Below are 20343 nucleotides of genomic sequence, written 5' to 3' on the forward strand. Positions count from 1 at the left end.
TTTGTGTCCGAGAATTGTTTAAGGCCGTGTAAGGCACGTGTGAAGTCCTTGAATTTCAGTGCTGGCTGTCGCCCTCCGAAGAGAGGTCCTGTAGGCTTGGGCTGGTGGGAGGGCCCTGTAGAACTGATGACTTAACCGTGACCTCATACCTCTCTCAGATGCTGTCATGTAACAATAACTGCTTGCATGTCTCAAGTGTCCGTATGGTTGCCACCTGTCTGCTTGTTTCCTCTGCTTTTCCAGAAAGCTTGTCAGTGCTTGAAAAGGTACCCCGCCGAGTGTGTGGGGGGAATATCATGTTTTCACCAGTGTTTGTAAGAAACCTTGCAAGAACCTCTCCGTTTTTCTTGGAGGTCTGAACTCCTTCTTTCCCTCGTTGTTTTTCTGTATTGAGGCATGAGGGCTCAGTCTGTGCATGTGTGTGTTTTGCTCACGAATTTGTTTCTTCTCCTCGTGTAGCAGCAATGTGACTGTCAGTTGGCAACTACTATTTTTGATGTTATTTGAGATCATACAGGCCTGGATAGTAGCAGAACTCTGCGTGTCCCTGACACTGTCAAGGGGAAATAAATTAAGTGACCACAATAGACTTATAGCAGGAACTTGCTGTATTTTACCAGAACATGTTGTACTTGTTGCTAACGAATTTTCAACTTTTTTTTTTTTTAAATTTTTGTGACTTTCCACTACAATCCCACTAATAATAGTCTGATAATAATAGTGATGGAGTTAGTTTGACTCATGTTCGGAAGATAAATTGTCGATATGCTGTGTTAAAGCAATGTAAGAAGACAAACTGAAGACAGCAATCTGTTTGTGTTGACTGGTGAGGCAGGAGTTTTATTTGCGCTGTAAAACTGGAACAAATTTAATGAGAGAGACTAGTTTGGCGACTCTCGGCATGCACTTCATTTTTCTCTTGGTGGCAAAGCTAAATTAAGAGGCCATCCAGATCTGGTACTGAGGGCAAAAACTGGGACCCGAACTGCGTGTAGTACTTAAGATTCAAGTACTTGTAAGGTTCAAGACTTATAGGGGGACATATCTGTCCTTGTAGTCGGTTTGTTTCCTCCTTTTTCCTAATATTGGGTTTGCTTTTTTCCCCCTGTTCTGGTAAGTTTTGAGCTGGCATTTGTGAGACTATTTTAACTGCCAGATTTTTTTCCTGAATAGCAACGGTCGGCACAGGTCCCAGGGCGGTATACCTGAGGTTAGAGCTTTTTCCCATGTGCATAATTTCCTTTTTATGATGAATTTAATCTGCTGTTTTATGACTTATTTTCTCAGTCTCATAAAGTCCTTTACGTTCAGTTCTCGTCCTTGTTGCTCTGAATAACATAGAATCATCAAAAAAGTTATCACCTCACTGTTTGACCCTAGTTTAGGACTATTTAGGAATGCGTTGAACTGGCACCAGTGCAAAATTCCACTAATGACCCCTCTCCACTGAATGTCTTGTGTTTGCAAAGTGGGCTATAGTTGAAAGAAAGATGTTGGAAAATACAATCAAGTTGTGTTGTATGTGCCAGAGCAGCCATTGAGATGTTTTTAAGGAGGCTTTTTGCCAGTCATGGGAAACTAATTTCACCTTCCTTTCGGTTCCAGGCTGTGTTACCAGCAGGTGGAACACGAATTCTACAGTTTGTAGAAGACAGAATACAGACTACTATGGTAATGTATAGCTTTAATCAACTGGATGAAAGATTGTGTGTGCGTAAATAGTGTGTAGCTTCTTGTAAGTTCTAGGAACTCTACTAAGTCACAGTCAAAATCTGAGTGTTTCTTTGCTGTCGCTGTGCTTGAGGCAGGAATTAATTCCTGTTGTTTCATCCCATGTACATTGAGTTGATCAGCTCACAGATCTTTGGGGAGAAAAATGCTGAATATTTTGCATGTGAGCTTATAGGGGAGATACTGATGTAGTTTAAACTTCTTGCATGTGTGATCTTTTAATTAAAAATTAAGTATTTATGAATGTGCTTAACTTTTAGACATCTTACTGAGCTAAGTGTTCTTCAGCCCTCCAAAAAGTACTTAGTTTTCAACTTTAGAAGTTACTAACTTCTTTCCCCCCTAAATTCCTCTCACAGCTGACCGGAATTGCAATTGGAGCTGCAGTCGCATTACTACTTATAGCAATTGCGTTTGTCGTTTACAGAAGAGTGAAACAATCTAGTAAGTACTCAGTAACTATGCATGTTTTAAAAACAGTTTTCTCAGCTATCTTCAGTATTTTTGTAATAATATGTGGTAGATTCAATGCCGATGTGTAATAATTGCTTGCTGTGAAGGTAGTGGTTCTTGCAGGAAAACAGCTTTAAAAGGATGAAGAACTTGTGTTGATTCACTTACCCAGGTCTGAACATAGAATTCATAACTGTCATGTGCAGGATGCTGGAGGTTTTTATTTCTCTAGTGTATGATAGCCTTAGTATCAGTTGGCATGCAAATAATTTCAACCGTGCTGCGATTTCACTGTTACAGTAATGAGAAACGGGTGAATTAGAGGTTTCCTTTGTGAGATTCAAATTACCTGCTCCTTGTATCTGTTTAGGGAGCCTTTTTATCTCCTCTGGGGATTAGGTAGAGCCTCAAGCCAGCTCTTCCCTAGTCTGGTTTGGCTAACCAGAGTTGGATAATGAGGTATCTTGTGTTGGTTTAAATTCCAAATGCTGGCTACAGGAGCTTGGTGCTGAGCAGGCAGGAGCCACAGCTGTTACGGAAGTAGCAAAATTGACAACCTGTGCTTAGTTTTCTTTCCCTTAGCATAGAGCTGCAGAGGGTTTCTGATGTGATGCTTCCCTGTTTCAGAACAACTTCAGCCACACGTGCCCCAGTACAGATTTCGCAAGAGAGACAAAGTGATGTTCTATGGGCGGAAGATCATGAGAAAGGTAAGTGCATCTGGCACGGTGGGAGGGAAGTAAAGGTTAAAATCCAGTTTGGGAGGTGTTATAAGCTTTGCAATACTTCACTTGCTTAGCCTGGCCCAGGGCCTTCAACCTATACAATTTCACTGGAATTCTGGGCATGTTTCAGAACTCCTGGAATTCTGCCTGAATTGCTGATGGAACAGCAATAGCTTCTCTTTCTGGCCAAACCTTACCTCTTTCAAGAATATTTGCAGACAATGAGGGTAGTAATATCAATGAATATCTAAGTCCTCTATGGAGCTGATGATTGTTTAAATATCTATAGTAATCTGTCTTTCTCGGTACTTAGGATTATATTCAAGATATTCAGGATTGTCCTTTTCAGATAATGACTTCCAGTACTGCCATTACATTCAAAGCTGACACCTTCTTTCCCATGTGAGTCTATCTGCGGAGCAGATACTTGAATTTCCCTTTCTGCAGTCTACCCGTGAAGAGCACGAAGCGCTTCAGCATATGAGCCCTTGTTTTCTTCGTTTTCTTGTACTCAGTTGCAAATAAGGCTGGTCAAACTGTCTCATTAGAGACTGTTCAAGAGGGGTTTATCCCAAGATTGACCTCTTTACCTTGGATTGTCACAAGGAATACCACATGTGCCCTCAGGTTCCTGTCCTGATGTTGTTCCTGTCCTATTATTCTGAAAGGTCTCCTCAAGAGTTTTCCATCAGTCAGGAATCTGTTTCTGCGTCAGTTGGTTAAGTCCTTCAAGGCTATGGCTGCCTGTTTGATATTTACTTCCTTTTTGTGTTTTTTTGTTTGTTTGTTTTTTGCTTTCATCTTTGCAAGTGGCTTTTCTTGGGAAATTGCAACAAGAAGGCTTGAGGAAATCTGAAGACAGACATTTCCTTTAATGGATTAGGTTAATCTTAGTAGGTATGCTAGGTGTTCAGCACTGATTGCCTGGATTTCATTTAACTGAGGAGATTAATCTTCCTGTCTTTCTCTTCAAAATACATGCTTCCCTTGAAGCTACTTAGTGTTTGTGGAATGTGAGATTCATTTTTTTTCTGACTGACAGTAGCACCATGGTCAAAAGAACTCATCTTTTCAGAGGTGTCATGAGTGGCTATGTCAGCGCAGAGGTTTCGCATTTGGTTTTGTTACAAGCTTGTGCAATAGGTCCTGGGCATTGAGGTGACTTCCTTGCTCAACACTTCTCATACCAAAATTTATGTAGCAGCTTCTTGGACCTCCATGTGCAGTTTTAGTATATGTGATGCTATTGATAAAGCCTGACTTTGGAAAGCTGCCTCTTACTCAGGTGGGGACTCTGAGCCCTTTTCAGACTAGCAAATGTTTATTGCTTGCTTGTAGTCATCTGTTGAATGAATGATAGTAGATAGAAATGGTTAGTGAAGGAAAAAGGCTGTTTAACTCTGACTGCGATAAGTGCTCCCTGCCCTCTGTCCTGTAAAGTCAGAACCAGGGTGTGGGTCCGGTGGGCTCCCCGACCCAGGGGAGTTGCGAGGCAGGAATGGGACCGGCCCCTTTTGGGACCAAAGGCAGAGCGTGGCTGAAGGGGGTCCTAGCTGCACCCTGTGGGATAACCCGCTCGAGTCCGGGTGTGCGCTCACGTTGCCAGGGAACGTAAAACCAACATCTGTAGAAAAGTAAGGTACAGGTAAGTAACCTTGCTTTGTTGTCACTGCTCGTTGAGGAACACTTCCTCTTGTGAACTGCTGCAGCCTTCTGCCTCACACACTGCCAAACTTTGTTGAGGTGAATTGAAAAACTTGGACTTAGACACTGTGCTGGTTTTAATATTCAGTTCTGGAGCTCTCCTTCATTGTGAAGGGAGGAGATTATTCCCTGAACCTTGCTTTTGCATTGCATATCAGCCTTTACACAGACCTTGGCCAAAAAAGCCCTCAATGAAAGGAAATCGTGTGTGTTGCCAGCAACTTCATAATTTTAATATTCTTTAACGCGGCTGTTTATATGTAACACACATAAGTAAAGAATGCTTAGAATTCCACATCGTAAAATCATTTCCGGTAGTTTTTGGTTTTGGGTTTTAGACCTTGCTTTTTGCTTTTATTCCTGAATAAGACATAGAATATTACAAACTAACTGCTGTTGATTGTACTTAATGTATTTTTGATAAAATACCAAGATTTTACTTTAAAAAAAAAAAAAAGACCCTCCAAACTAATTAAAGATTTCTTTTGTGAGAGAAACTTTTTCCTGAGATTCAACTCTTTGAGAAACAAATGGAGAACAAGTAATGTTTTGAGAGTAACTGAGGTGTTTTCTTGGTCTTGCAGTTGTTGCATTTCTCCGGAAGGTGGCACTTAGTAACTATTAAAAACAAGTCAAAGCCTTGCTGCGTGTCTGTGGTGCTGTTTGTCACCGGCTCAAAAATGAACCAGGCCCTAGTTTGTCAGCATCACAGACTTCCACAGGAGTAGTGGAGCTTTAAATGTTACTCGTCTGCCTGATGTTGAGTGTTCCTGAGTGAGAACTGTATAGCCAAGGGTTTTTTTTCCCTCCACCATCCATTACCACTGTAGTAGTTGCTTATTAAAATCAAAGTATACTCCATTTGCTCTCTAGGAAGAAAGTGATCCTGGAGTAGATGGTGTTCCAATCGTCCAAGGTCTTCTATGAGTGCTTCACTCTGCTCATGTTCTAATGACTTGGTAGATGAGTTGGAGCCTTTGCAGGGTTGGAACTAGCAGGTGGTTTTTTTGGTTTGGTTTTATTTTTTAGTAAATGTTTTTGTTTTCATTATTTCCTCCTAGGTTACAACTCTTCCAAACTCTCTGGTTGGGAACACTGTGCCTCGCCAAAGGATGCGGAAGCGAGCAAAAGTTTTATCTTTGGCTAAAAGGTACTTGGGCTTTTGGGAGGGGGAAAATTCATGCCATGGAGGCTGGTTTTGTGGTTTTTTTTGTTTGTGGTGTGGAACTTATCCCTAGCGTAGCACTTCCCCGTAGTTGCTGTTTTTTCACAGTCCTGTCAGCTGTGCATCAGCCTAGCATTTTGCTGGGAAGTTTGCTGAAGTGGAGTGGTTTATGCACGCAGCACTGTCTAGTTTTGCTGAAGAAAGGCAGGAGGATGGAATGCTACTGTTTTATCTAATTGATAATGTGTAACTTGGCATGGTGTGCATTTAGTATTGCAGTCAACCTATGGTGTCAGCATACAGCCCATACTTAAGACAAATGAGGAGACTTCCTGAACCTTCTGACTTGTGTTTTTCTTTGTAGGATTCTGCGTATTAAGAAGGAATGTCCAACTCTGCAGCCAAAAGAACCACCTCCCTCTTTGCTAGAGGCAGATCTGACTGAATTTGATGTAAAGAATTCCCATTTGCCATCCGAAGTCCTATACATGCTTAAAAATGTTAGGTAATGTTAAATGGAAAAATAAGTTTGGATTTTGGTTTTGATGGATGTTCAAGTGATCTAAATATTTGGCACTTTGTCAAGCCTTAAATTTTATCACTGCCTGGTCAGAATCTTTAATCAGTTGACTGAAAATTCATCTGAGCACGAGGAAAGACTAAATGACTTCTTATTTTCTAGAAAAGTTAAGAAAATAGTTGAGCGCATTTTTAGAAAAAAAAAAGGGAAAAAAAAAAAAACCCTAATGTGTAGATTAGTGGCCTAAATTCAGGGATAGTGAAAATAAAGCTATTCCAACATGATCAGATTTCTGTTAGTGCATTTTAAATATTCCCTTGAGACTATATCAGACAATTTTTTGGTACAGAAAAGCATAACTGGTAAATGTTAATTGGATACCATATTGACAGCTCTCTAAACTGCAGGATCTTTTACTTCTCTGGCTAAAAAGGTTGCAAATGGAATCAAAGTCAACTTAATCCCCGCAGCCCTTTGGCGGGTTGAGAAGAAGGGATGGTCTTTGTGCCTGTTCAGCAAGGGGTTAAATTTGCTGACACAGCAAAGAGGATGCAGTCTTCCGATCTGTAATTTTGGTTTTGTTTGTGTATGTTCATTTTTCTCCCAATTATGATATAATTTAGTCCTGAAGGTCACACATACTCTACTAAAACTGCTACTGAAGTCATCTAAACTTTCTACTGTGGAATTATGATCTCCTGTGACTAATTGATGTTGCAGGAGAATTTGATTGATTGATGCTGTTAAACGTGAGCTAACGGAGCTATGTGGAGGGCCCTTCTGGTGCTGTGCACAGAATGATCAGGTTTAAGACACATATTTCTGTCTGCCTGGTAGTGACTGACTAGTTTCAGTATTGAAGGAGTCCAGTTGCACGTTACCTGCAGGAGATGGAATATTCCAAACTTACAAGTACGTGCAGATGACAGGAATTTTTCCCTTTGTTTTCAGTATTTCTCACGTGTTCTGGTTACGTGGACAGGGTAGCTGTACTAAAAGGGAAAGTTCCATAGGGTAACTTTTCTCATGCAATGTGTGAATCTTGCAGGTTTTTATGTTTCTTCCCCTTCAAAAGCCATGCTGGTGTTTGCTTGAGGAAGACTGGATATACTTCCTTCTGAGCCTGCTGGCATTGCTCAAAGTGCTGCTCAAAAAGGAACTCCAGTATTTACAGTTTTCAGTGTTTCACAGTACTCTTGCACTTCTGTCTTGGGGACTTCTGCTCCTTCTGCCATGCTGTTGGACTGCCGTGCAACAACTGACTCTGGGGTTCCTCTGCTATTCGTGCCTGGGGGCTTTGCTAATTTAGGAAGGATTTTCCAAGGGCAGTGGCGATTTTAGGTTTCCCTTTGCATGTTCCTTCCTGCAGGGTCCTTGGCCACTTTGAGAAACCTCTTTTCCTGGAATTGTGCAAGCACATGTTTTTTGTGCAATTGCATGAAGGTGAATACATCTTTCGTCCTGGACAGCTGGATAACAGCATCTACGTTGTGCAGGATGGCAAGCTGGAAGTTTGCATTCAAGAAAGTGTAAGAATAAACTGATCTGCGGTTCTTGAGATAAATCTGTTGGCATAGCATATAGGTTGGCATGAATCATTAAGCATTGATTAAACTTAGACATTTGAATCATAGTGATAGAATCCATAGAAAGGATTACTTCCAGCTCTTCAGGACCATGATATTTATAAAGATCAAGATTTTTAGCTGTGGCCCCCATGTCTTAGGTGAGAGAACGAAACACAATGCTGATCAGGCGTTCCAAAATGTCCTCACATACTCTAGTTGCATAGTTATTGAGGGAGGACAGGGTGCAAGATAGGCTTTGCATAGCGTTGGAAACATTCTCCTTTTGAATAGTAGTTATATAAAATAGTTAGGTATGCAGAGCAGCAGACGCCACGTACACTTCACTCCATAATATTCTAGCATGGTAGTTAGTGGGTTTGCCTGGGAGGTGGAAGATTCAGATTCACTTTGGGGTAAACAGGGAAAGGAATGATGGCTTGTTTTATGGGTGAGTCTTAAAATGTTGAGTGCTAGCCCTTGTGATCCCTTCTGCCAATTTAGATTTTTTTGTTTTGTTTTTTCCCTTCTTCCTGACTGAACTTTGAGTTGAGCTTTAACATGTGAACGGTTTTCTGATGGCTGAAAATGCAGGGGTTTTGTGTTTGTAATTTATCCCAAATTTGCTGATTTCTGTATATTTTTGCATTTTGCTGTTCTTTGTTTTGTATTACCTCTTGACATGTAATCCCTTGATAAAGGGAGCTAATTCTGTCTCAGAGTGAAGGAAGCTTTTTTTTAATTGGTTGTTACATAGCAAAGACAAGCAGGTCACATCTCCCCCTAGACAAAACTGGCTCTTATTTTCTTTTAATTTATCACTTTTAGAATGGTGGTTTAAAACTATGATGGTTTGAATTAGCGCATTTCCTTCAGAGCAGAGAGAAAACAAGCATCCAAGTTATAGTGGGGGACGATTTCTTTTTAGGGCTGCTCAGAGTATCTGGGAGAATGAGAGCAAGTTAAGCTTTCTGAAATGCTCCATAGATGCCAGATATGCAACTGTGAGCCTGCAGTAATCTTCTGTCCTACACTTGCAGGATGGAACAGAAGTGGTTGTTAAGGAGGTGCTGGCAGGAGACAGCGTCCACAGCCTTCTCAGCATTCTTGATGTTATCACGGTAAGTTCTTGAACGTGCCGGTTTTCTGCAGTGCTGCTTTATGTCACAGAGCCTGTCGGGGGAAGCAGACTTTGAATATTGCTAGGAAAGAATCAGAATGGAAAATGTTTCTTTGACCAATTCTTTTCCTCCTCCCAGGCCTTCACAGCTGTAAACTTAGTTCTGTGGTATGTAAGTTGGCTGTGAAACGTGTATGCTTGACAGTGTAACACTGGCTATTTCTGATAAGCAGGAGGATTTGAACTATTCTTTTATGGCTGGAAAACTGAGGTATGGTTTGATTTGCTCAAGGTCACAAAGCAGTCAGGAGGAGGACCAGGTTAGGGCCCAAAAGTCCAGGCTTTTACACTGTTTGATTTGTTACGTACTGAATTTATTTTTATTTAGTCTAATGAAAATAAATGTGACAGTTGTTATTACTGTAATTATACTGTGAAACCAGTTGATGGATTTAATTTTTTCCTAATATGTTTATGTTGCTGGTGTCCATCTGAAGGTTGTGCTCTTTGGCAGACGACAAGATGAGCTAAATGCTAGCTGGTCGTATTTATTGTACAAATTAGTGGCGTGGATTTTGGTTCAGTTGGAATTACAATGATGGTTTTGCTGAAATTGTCACAGTGCATCTATTTAGGAATACCTAAATTGAAGGTGGTGAATTCATCATCTTCGATAATACACAAGCACTTAAAGTGCTTACTTGAAGGATTTTGATAGTTGAGAGGATGAAGATAATCTAATCAGTAAGTTGTTCATATTTGACCTTGTATCATGTTTCTCTTGTGCTTGGCTGTCTCCTTTCATCAAAATGTACTGTTAGTCTATGTGTAAGTAGTTTTAATGATTCTGTAAAGTGTTCTTTGCCACTTTTAGATGCAAGCATATATCTATGTATCTATATCTATAATTTCCATAAAACCTATCAAAAGTGATAAACAATTTTTAAGCTTGGTCACACTTACTTCTGTAGAAAGTAATGGCATGTGAATAATTTGGACTGTACAAGCCTAGTTCTTGCTGTCAAATCCATATTAATAGCAAATTTAGAGGTATCTTTGCCCTTGTTACTTCCACCAGTAAATTTTCTTAATGACAATATTCTAAAGAGCAGGACCATGGTATAGCAACATGAATACTAGTCATGTTCTTTTTGAATAAATAAGAAGAAATCCTTCTGGTGTAACAGTTGTTTGTGGTTTTGTTTTTTTAAAGGGTGGTTGCCATTCATTTTGTGTTGTGGTGGGCTTTTTTGTTGTTGTTTGGGGGTTTTTTTAATTCTCATTCTGTCATTTTTTTCTCTTTCTCATTAATTATACCACTGGTAAATCAGAAAAGAAAAATTACTGAAAGTGTGTTGAGAAGAGTTATCAGCGGGCAGAAGAGCATATAACCAAAAACCTTGCAAGTTTTTTTTTCTGAAGTAGCTTGTTCTCATTTATTTTTACAACTCTTTCTTTCCTCCCTTGTTTCCCAGCTTTGTGAACTGGTTGTTTTATTTCTGTCTTTCTTCTTCCTTATGCTCCTTGCTGACTTTAGGTATAGGAGTAGCAAGAAAATGGGTAAGGAGAGAGAAAGTAGCGTTGATCAAAATAGAGGAGACTTCTCAGTGGCATTCCAAATTAGTGAATGAGTCTTAGAACTTCCTGCAGGTACCATAACCTTAATTAAGTTTCACTCTACCACCAAACACATGGATCTGACATGAAGAAAGAATGTATTCAGAGAGGATGTGAGTTGTCTGAGCTGAATTTGTGATTCCTTTGACTGATTTTGTAACACATGACATCAGGGTGGTCCCCCACTTGGTTGAGAGATGTGCAAGAAAATTGAGGTGGCTGCAAGAAGTGATGACCTCTTGTTGTTGGATCTAAAAGAAAGGTCACTCGAGGTACTTTCTAATGTAATTTTCCAATTTTTTAAATTGAAAAGTCCCCTTAGATCTACTAAATACGAAGATACCAGCTGTGACCTAAGAGACTTGTTCTGTATTTCACTTATTCTGAGAACAAATAAATGCTGCTTTCTCAAAACTTGAAGGAAAAACTGGAAGTTTTTGAATCCAAGTAGATGCTAGCCCTTCCCTGGTATTTTGGAACAATTCTGTGTTGTCGTTAATCTGACTCGGAATTGATACTGCCTCAAATATTAAAGAAGTCTCTGAACTGAACATTGTTGATGTCCATGCGCGTATTTTCAGAAGCTGTTGCTGAGTGCTCACTCTACCTGTATGTGCAGTCAGATCTTTTTTCTGAATGGTGAATTTTCATTCAGAGTTAAATGGGACAAATAAAGACGGTGTTTGATGCTGATTGATAGAGCTTTGGTTTTTACTCTTCTTTTGTCCTCCATGTGGAGATGATATTTGGAAAACTGTGAGCAGGTGGCATAGTTGGAATGAAAAAGGAGAGGCTGGGAGGAATATTGATCAATTGCCAGTGATGGAGGGGAAAAAAATGAAAGTCTGAGGATTAAAAGAAGCTGAAAAAACACTTGGATAAAGGTGAGCCTGCAGGGCTCAAGTCTGTTTAAATGGCAGTGGACAAGATAGATGAGGTTATAAAGAAGCGATTGATTGCTGCAAGGACTTTGGGTTGCAGCAGTGTCGGTGTAGTGCAGAGGATGGCAGGTAGGAGCGGAGGAAGACAAAATCCAAGCAATGGGAATAGGGAGAATATGCCAGATTTTTGGGTACAAAAGGTAGTTACCACTCTGGGTGGGAGAATGTAAGGCACCTGTCTCTCTTGTACCAGATTTCTTAACCAAATTCATTTGGATTTGGCCATTAGCTGTCATCTGGATTCAGCTACTGCTTTAGCTGTGACATTTGTCACCTACGATATTTAATTACTCCCCAGTTCTCAGAACAAGAAAGAAGTAAATAGTTATCCATGTTGAGAACAAGAAGTTCTCTGTTGCACCTAGTTCACTACTGATTATAACTTAACTGTTCCTTGTGACCTCAGTAAGTGATTATAAAATAGTATAATTTAAACATGGTATTCTCTGTGCGCTGCTGATTACATTATATTTGAGAGAACTGACAATTATGGGAACATTTCCTCTTCGTGTTCCTCTGACAGCTTTTAGCATGTTCCAAACCAATTAGACATGGTGGTTGGCCCTTTCAAAAGCAGGCTGCTCTCATGCAGAGATTTCGAAAAGGAAAAATTATATGCTGAAAAACTGGAGGGATGGGCTGTTCTTTGGAGAAGAAGGCTGCTGCATCATTATCCATTATTATCCTAAAACTGGTTTTCTGAGAGACTGCCAGCATTGGTCTGTCCTCAAACAAGCATTGTTCAGGAAAAAAAAAACCAACAAACACTTTACTGGGTAGAGTGTAGATCATATGAACATGATATACGGTGCTTATTTTGCCCTTTTGAATAACTGTTATGGAACACTATTAAACTTAATGTTTATCCTTTGTCCAGCGACTAAAGATTTAATAGATTTCCTTAGTTTTTCACTATGTATTTAGTGTAGAGATTGGTAGGAAATACAGTTGATAGTAAGTATAGCGATGTATGTACTTAAAAGCAGACTATATACATGGGACCTGATAAGGTGCATCCGCGGGTCCTGAGGGAACTGGCAGATGAAGTGGCTAAGCCACTATCCATCATATTTGAGAAGTCGTGGCAGTCCGGTGAAGTTCCCACTGACTGGAAAAGGGGAAATATAACCCCCATTTTTAAAAAGGGAAAAACGGAAGACCCGGGGAACTACAGGCCAATCAGTCTCACCTCTGTGTCCGGCAAGATCATGGACCAGATCCTCCTAGAAACTATGCTAAGGCACGTGGAAAATAAGGAGGTGATTGGTGACAGCCAACATGGCTTCACTAAGAGCAAATCGTGCCTGACAAGTTTGGTGGCCTTCTACGACGAGATTACAGCATTGGTGGATAAGGGAAGAGCAACTGACGTCATCTACCTAGACTTGTGCAAAGCATTTGTCATTGTCCTGCATGACATCCTTGTCTCTAAATTGGAGAGACATGGATTTGACGGATGGACCACTTGGTGGATAAGGAATTGGCTGGATGGTCGCACTCAAAGAGTTGTGGTCAAGGGCTCGATGTCCAAGTGGAGAGCAATGATGACTGGCGTTCCTCAGAGGTCGGTATTGGGACTGGCGCTATTTAACATCTTTGTTGGTGACATGGACAGTGGGATTGAGTGCACCCTCAGCAAGTTTGCTGATGACACCAAGCTGTGTGGTGCCGTCAACATGCTGGAGGGAAGGGATGCCATCCAGAGGGACCTTGACAGGCTTGGAGGTGGGTCCGTGAGAACTTCATGAAGTTCAGCAAGGCCAAGTGCAGGGTCCTGCACATGGGTCGGGGCAATCCCAAGCACAAATACAGGCTGGGCGATGAGTGGATTGAGAGCAGCCCTGAGGAGAAGGACTTGGGGGTGTTGGCTGACGAGAAGCTCAGCATGACCCGGCAATGTGCGCTTGCAGCCCAGAAAGCCAACCGCATTCTGGGCTGCATCAAAAGAAGCGTGGCCAGCAGGTCGAGGGAGGGGATTCTGCCCCTCTGCTCTGCTCTGGTGAGACCCCACCTGGAGCCCTACATTCAGCTCTGGGGCCCCCAACATCAGAAGGACATGGACCTGTTGGAGCGAGTCCAGAGGAGGCCACAAAGATGATCAGAGGGCTGGAGCACCTCTCCTGTGAAGACAGGCTGAGAGAGCTGGGGTTGTTCAGCCTGGAGAAGAGAAGGCTCTGGGGAGACCTTCTAGCAGCCTTCCAGTACCGAAAGGGGCCTGCAAGAAAGCTGGAGAGGGACTTGTTACAAGGGCATGTAGCAATAGGACAAGGGTAATGGCTTTAAACTGAAAGAGGGTAGGTTTAGATTGGATATAAGGAGGAAATTCTTCACTGTGAGGGTGGTGAGGCACTGGCACAGGTTGCCCAGAGAGGCTGTGGGTGCCCCATCCCTGGAAGTGTTGAAGGCCAGGCTGGATGGGGCTTTGAGCAACCTGGTCTACTGGAAGGTGTCCCTGCCTATGGCAGGGGGTTGGAATGAGATGGTGTTTAAGGTCCCTTCCAACCCAAACCATTCTGTGATTCTCTGAATTCCAAATGACTTCTTCGTCTAAAGCCAGGCTTTAAAGTGGCCTGTAAAAGAGGAATGTTGCATTTATTTTTGGGTACAGCAAAAGCACAGGAAATGTCATTTGTTTATTTCTTTAATTAAAAGAAACTCAGGAAAGCTTGAGGACACCTGGTAGCTGTGCACTGTAGGTCAGAGATGTTTAAAATTTCAAATCCCTCAGGAACTTGAGAATCAAAGCTATTAATATCAACCCCACATTTTATAAAAAGGTCAGCTGAAGTTGGTGTAATTAAGAAATTGGTTCCAATTAATTTAATTTAATTTTAGAATCTGCTTCATCGTGACTTCCAGACCAGCAAGGCAGACAGAGCTGTAGCTTTATTTTCCAGAGTGGTTATAGTTGTACAGAATGTATCTTGTTTGGTTTTGCTGTGTTCTTTAGGCAGAAATTCTTCTGCAGTGATTGTGTTTAGTTGTCTGATGCTCTGGAAGACTTGCAAATTTTTTCGTTTGTAATCAGCATTTAGCATCTCTGTGCTCAGTGTTGGGAAAAATTTGCCTTCTGCTGCTCAGGAGGAATGAAAGCTTCAGAAGCTGTAAGGTGACTGTTAAAGTAGAAACTCCATTTCTGCCTTAGCTCTTGCTCCGTACCACAAAAAGACTCCTTTTATCTTAGAAATACTGGATAAATCAGTATTTCCTGTATTAGTAAATGAATTAATGACTTATAGATATTCTTTTCAGCATTTAATAATGGGGTAGAAGGGATGTTGTCTGGAGTTTTTTATCCAAGTGTTTGGGAGTAGCTTTTCATTAAAATCTATTCTGATTGAAGGGGGAAAATCCTAAACCAGATGCTTGCTTTTCAGTGTAAAAAAATCTCTGTATTCTACCCACTTACAGTTGTATCTTTCATTGGTTTGTTAATTCTCCATCTGTTCTTCGAGCAACTCAGGATGGTCTAGACCCAGTTTATCTCAAGTAAAGAGAAGCTGTTTGGCTTTGTCATTTGGAATATTTCATATATATATATATATATCTTAGAACACAAGAAGTCTGCCTAGTTTTTGTCTTATTCCATTATGTATGTAATTACTATAGAGTTTTGTTATATTTTTTGCTGCTTCTGTGAGTCTATGATTGTTATTGCAGCAAATAGCTTGGTCATCAGTACAGATAATAAAATCAACAAAACCTCTTTTCTCTGCAGTCTTGAATAGCTGGAAGTTGAAATACTTCTGAAGCCTGGCTTTGTCTGTAGTAAAACTGTAACAGAGTTGACAGACTAGCCAGTTCCCCTTAACCTGATACACCTTCTTGTAGCTCTTATTTCTCTACCTCTGTCTCTGTTTAATGTTAGTGAAATTGCTGGTGTGAATTCACCTGACCATGCTGCCCTCATTACACCACCTGTAGGTCATGGAGTGTAAGTTCAAGGCTTTTTGTGGTCAGATGATGTCTGTAAAGCGCATACAATATCACAGTAGAAAGTTGGGAAGTGATTGGGAAGAATGGGGTCAGATAATTGGTGGATTGACCTTGTGTCTTTGAAACTTTCTATTAGGGTCACCCTGCCCCTTATAAAACGGTCTCAGCCCGAGCAGCCATTCCGTCCACTATATTGCGACTTCCAGCAAGTGCCTTTCAAGATGTCTTCCAGAAATATCCTGAAACTCTTGTTAGAGTGGTACAGGTAAGCTTCATTGTTAAGTAGAATTGGGGGGGGGAGAATCACTCTAATTTCAAAGTTACAAGGAAGACATTTTGAAGTTCAGCAAGTTCATCATCCTTTTGCAGATATGGAACTGTTCAGTATAGCTTCTTTTCAAGATTTGGACTAGGTCTGCTATTCCTCTTGCTCTTAGAGCCCTAGACTTAATGGTCTCAGCATTAATCATGTACAGGAAGAAATAATTCATATATATATACACACACACACACACACATTGAATCAGTTTTTGCGTGTGATAGCCTCTCGAATCAGCCTGACCTGCACTGTAAGCTCCTTGGTCCTGGTGGAGTAGAGCGTGCTGGCATGGGCTCTGTGTCATGGTTATGCACCAGCAAGGCTTCAAAATGGCTTAGAGTATGGAAAAGATTGTCGCATATTCTGAAAAAGGACTGATGTACCCTCAGAAGCTGTTGAGGGGTGATTCTTTGTAAAATTCACAAAATTCAGGCTGACGTGAATTTCCACTTCAGAAGCCGGTGTCAGCATCTAAGGAAAGAGCTGTGCTTTGTATTAGTTTTAAGTTCACCTTCCCTGGCTTTGCAGGAGCTTAGACAGTTCTCAAGTGAGCACTGCAAATATGTCTTGTACATCCTGCAAGTGTAAGCTAGTGTAGGGACTAGTGTGTTAACGATTTCAGTTTGGAGAGTTTGCCAAGTGGTGCATTGTCCCACAGGTATAATACTCAAATGGGTGCATGTGACCTGGTGAGTCATTCTGGTCTGTCCTTTTGTTTTACTATCACTTCTAAATCTTTTTGTCCTTGCAAACTGTTCTGGTATCTGGATGATTTATGAGTGACACGTGAACCTCCTAATAATGATGGTTGAGGAGAACAGATCATTATACCAATTTAATTTGCTCCGTGAGAGCTGATACAAAAGAGAGGATGGCTTAAGAGTGGGAATAAGCTACCAGGGCAGAGGAAGGTCAGGTGGCAGTGATGTCTTATGTTACTTTAGAGTGCTTGTAGAGCAGTAGCACACGCTCTGTATGGGGAAAGCCAGAATAATTTTTTTAATGAAGGCGAAAAAATGGAAGCAAATGCTTTTATTTCAAGGCATGTTTATTATTAATGTTTACAGAAAACAAAAAGCATTATTTGGTGTTTGGGAGTAAGACTTTGGATTCTTGTGCCATCAAATGATTGTGAAGTCTTTGGTAAACCACTTGAATCTATCTTTGCGTCAATTTATCAACTGCTAAAAAGGAATTTCAGCTTAGGGTACAGTCTGTATTTTATAAAGTGCCTTCAGGTACTCTGGTACGTAACTATCTAAATGCAAGAATGAGTGTGGGAGAATGCTAAATCCATTCCTATTGCTTCTTGATTTCCCATTTCTAGATCATCATGGTAAGGCTGCAGAGAGTGACATTCCTTGCTTTGCACAACTACCTTGGTTTGACTACTGAGCTCTTCAATTGTGTAAGTTTGGGGTACATTTTGTCTGCTCTTCCTATGCAGCCTGTCTGTGACTTGGCACAGAGAGGTTTTCCTTCTTTCAGAAGATCATAAAGCAAATGCTACATATTAATTTAATAATGACAGTACTTGAAAAGTAAGGTACTTTTATAACCAGCCCATAAAATCTAGCCTACGCTGATGCCTGGGGAATTGGGGGAGGAAGCTTAAATTCTAAAAGTTTGAAGAAGTGCATCACTTCAGACTGGTATATGTGCACCACTGTGCACATACATCAGTATGTTTCAGCAGTCCTGACATTTGTTAATGATACTGAGTCACTTCTACCTATAACAGTTCAAAGGATGATGTGCCCTTGGTGGAAGAGGATCAGGTCAGGGAATACTTAAGCAAACTGAACATACGTAAGTCCACAGGCCACGATGGGATGCACCTAGGAGTGCTGAGGGAGCTGGCAGATATCATTGCAAGGCCGCCCTTGATAATCTTTCTTTGATCACTGCAACTGGGAGAAGTACCCCAGGGGTCAATACAGGGTCCAGTCCTGTTTAACATGCATGAGTGTGTGGTTTATGTTTGCCTTTTCACCTTGCTTCTTGCAGCAGAGCCAAGCCATCCCGCTCATCTCTGTGACAAGTGTAACATCTGGAGGAAGTTCGAGCAAAGCAGTAAAAAGACAAGTGTCTAATGTATCAGAGGAAGATCGTGGAGAAAAGTCTGAAAAAGCTGGGGAAGCACTGGAAATAGGTAATGTTTCTGGAAATGTGTAGTAACCGTCCTTTGTGATGTTCTTTAATTGTTGTGCTATTGAGCAGAGGATTTTTATTTGATTAGAGTAGTTAGGGATTGTCTTAAATCAGTTTCAGGTTTGAAGTCTTTGGATAGTCCTTAGCTTTAATAGGAAATCATTCCTGTGTTGTTAATGATACCAAGGGGGGAGGGGGAAAAAAAAAGTGGCTCCTAATGTTGACTTCATAGGAGGAGCTGTGAAAATTCTGCACTCTAGATACTAGCAGAAGAATTGCTGGATATGTGTAGGCTTTCAGGTTGAAGTGTCAGTATGGAAGCTAAACCTAGGAAAATAGATTGAGTTGAATTTTGCCTCTGAACCTGAAAAACTTTTTTTAATTAAATCAAAGGCAGGAAGCAGGTTTAAACAATGTTTAACATTGGTGTTTCAAAACCTTTAACAGAGCCTTTAATAAGTTTTAAAAGTGGGTAGTGAGACGTTCTTGCTGTCAGTGAAATTTATTTTATTAGGGAGTACCTTGTGTTTACATTCGTGTAACTTTTGTTTCTAAATTTCAGATACGTTGAAGATTTCTGGTACAGAAAACTCTGATCATGTTTTCAGAAGAAGCCTTTCTTCACCTCCCTATGCAGGATCTGCAGAGACTTCCAGTAAGTAGTGCTTGGCAAAATTGTGGGAAATATGTAATGTATCTAATCATATGGGGGAAGACACATGCTCTCTGGAGCACTGGGTTAGATAATCTTCCTGTTTATGTTAGATAATCATCTTGCAGTAGTGCTGCTTCCTAACTCATTTGTCAAAAAATTTATTTTCTGAAGTAACAAATGGACTGTTACCTAAGAGAGCGTTCCCTTGATGTCTTTATTAGCAATGGGGAAAATACAGTAATTTGGTTACTGAGAGACCTGCAAATGAAGAGCTTTATTAATTGATATAACTGAAACAGTCAGTTATGATGATATGCTATCATCTTTCATGCAAAAGATGACACACGATTCTTGCTTGGCTGATTGTCCCAAAGAGCACATTACATGGCTTTGTTGCTTTTAGAGGAATGTTTTTGGAGTGGGTAATAAAGGTGATTTATCATTGAATGCTCTGATGAGACATTTATAAGGCTGAGCTGTTTTGATGCTGCAGTATTCCTTTCAGTGAACTTCAGTCATCTCCACTGTAGACATCTTCCTCTGAGCCAGTTGTTTAGGTTAGCTTTATGTTCCAGGTAGAGAAACTGGAACTTCTTGGGTGAATCACAGAAGGAAGGCATCTGTCTTTCATTAGCTGAGTACCAAACTAACCATCTTGAGGTAGTTGTAAGGTCATGCTTAGATACTGTAGTCATTATGAAGATATTGTTAATAGAGAAGTCATATAAAGTTTGATCAGTGGAATAAAGGTACCCTGGATACATTAGAAGATACATGTATTGCTTACATTGACTATTAAATGGCTTAGGAGATGATAAGATGCTATGAGGGGTTGGAGAGTATGGAGACAAGGAGAAAGGAGGGAGACAGGCTGAGGGAGCCCTCAGTGTTGAGGGCTCTCCCCAGCGCAAGGTTTCTAACACTTGCTGCTGTCAAGTAAAGTTGGTGGTATGTAGAGAAGAGAAGAATGGGTAGTTACTTCATTTTTAACAATAGAGAGCTGATTCACTTCCTCTTCAATTTCTGCTGTGCAAATGTACAATGTCCCAGTTACATTTTTTCATAACTTCCATGTTACTGTCCAGAGGGATGGATGTGACAGAGAAGTAGGATTTTGGCTAGTGATAAGTAGATTATCTTTCTGAACCAGGGAAACAAATTAAGGGAAAATGTTGAACTGACCCATGCAAGACTTGGCTTTATTTTCATATGTGTTAGGTTGTTTTGCACTATGCATTATAAAATGTACCAGCAGCCTTGATTCAGTGGTGGATTAAGTAATGCTTACTCTGAACGTAGCCATTTTTCCTCCAGGTAAATAAAGTAGTTCAGTGAGATCTGCTTATGCAGCCCTGAAGGTAACACTTTTAAGGTAGCGTCCATGCGTGTTCTTAGAAGCTTTTATGTGGAAGGATCCCTGCATACTTAACAGTGAATATATCTTTGTGTCCTTCCTTTCTCCTTTTATGTGTCATACGAGTTATGTCAGGGTACACAGAGCTTAGCAGAGAGAGAAAATTAATTTTTGCTGACAGAAGGAGCATATCTAATTGGGTAATTACGATTTGCCTCAGTTAACGCAGCTGATTTCTGCTCACTGTGCTGAGGTTACAGTCGCTATTTAGCTTGCACAGAAAGTATCTTGATGTCTGTAATGAAAAGATCAAGATCTTGCTTCAGACTCTATTCCACTACCTTACTGTGTGTTCAGACTCCATGAGAATATTGATTATGCTTATTA

At 40.7% G+C, this 20343-nt stretch overlaps 1 protein-coding gene across 2 annotated transcripts in view; it reads left to right on the forward strand.

Moving 5' to 3' along the window:
• PNPLA7 (patatin like phospholipase domain containing 7) overlaps positions 1 to 20343 on the forward strand; it is a 130184-nt gene that overhangs the window by 1874 nt on the left and 107967 nt on the right. For both annotated transcript variants that reach the window (XM_050907912.1, XM_050907913.1), the window contains exons 3-13: positions 1606 to 1671; positions 2091 to 2175; positions 2812 to 2894; positions 5675 to 5763; positions 6143 to 6283; positions 7668 to 7827; positions 8904 to 8984; positions 15614 to 15742; positions 17124 to 17204; positions 17804 to 17948; positions 18510 to 18602. In XM_050907912.1, the coding sequence (XP_050763869.1) occupies positions 1606 to 1671; positions 2091 to 2175; positions 2812 to 2894; positions 5675 to 5763; positions 6143 to 6283; positions 7668 to 7827; positions 8904 to 8984; positions 15614 to 15742; positions 17124 to 17204; positions 17804 to 17948; positions 18510 to 18602 (1153 nt within the window). The remainder of the gene's footprint in view (positions 1 to 1605; positions 1672 to 2090; positions 2176 to 2811; positions 2895 to 5674; positions 5764 to 6142; positions 6284 to 7667; positions 7828 to 8903; positions 8985 to 15613; positions 15743 to 17123; positions 17205 to 17803; positions 17949 to 18509; positions 18603 to 20343) is intronic.

This window comes from Gymnogyps californianus, chromosome 18, assembly GCF_018139145.2.
Source record: "Gymnogyps californianus isolate 813 chromosome 18, ASM1813914v2, whole genome shotgun sequence".
Classification (NCBI taxonomy): Eukaryota; Metazoa; Chordata; class Aves; order Accipitriformes; family Cathartidae; genus Gymnogyps; species Gymnogyps californianus.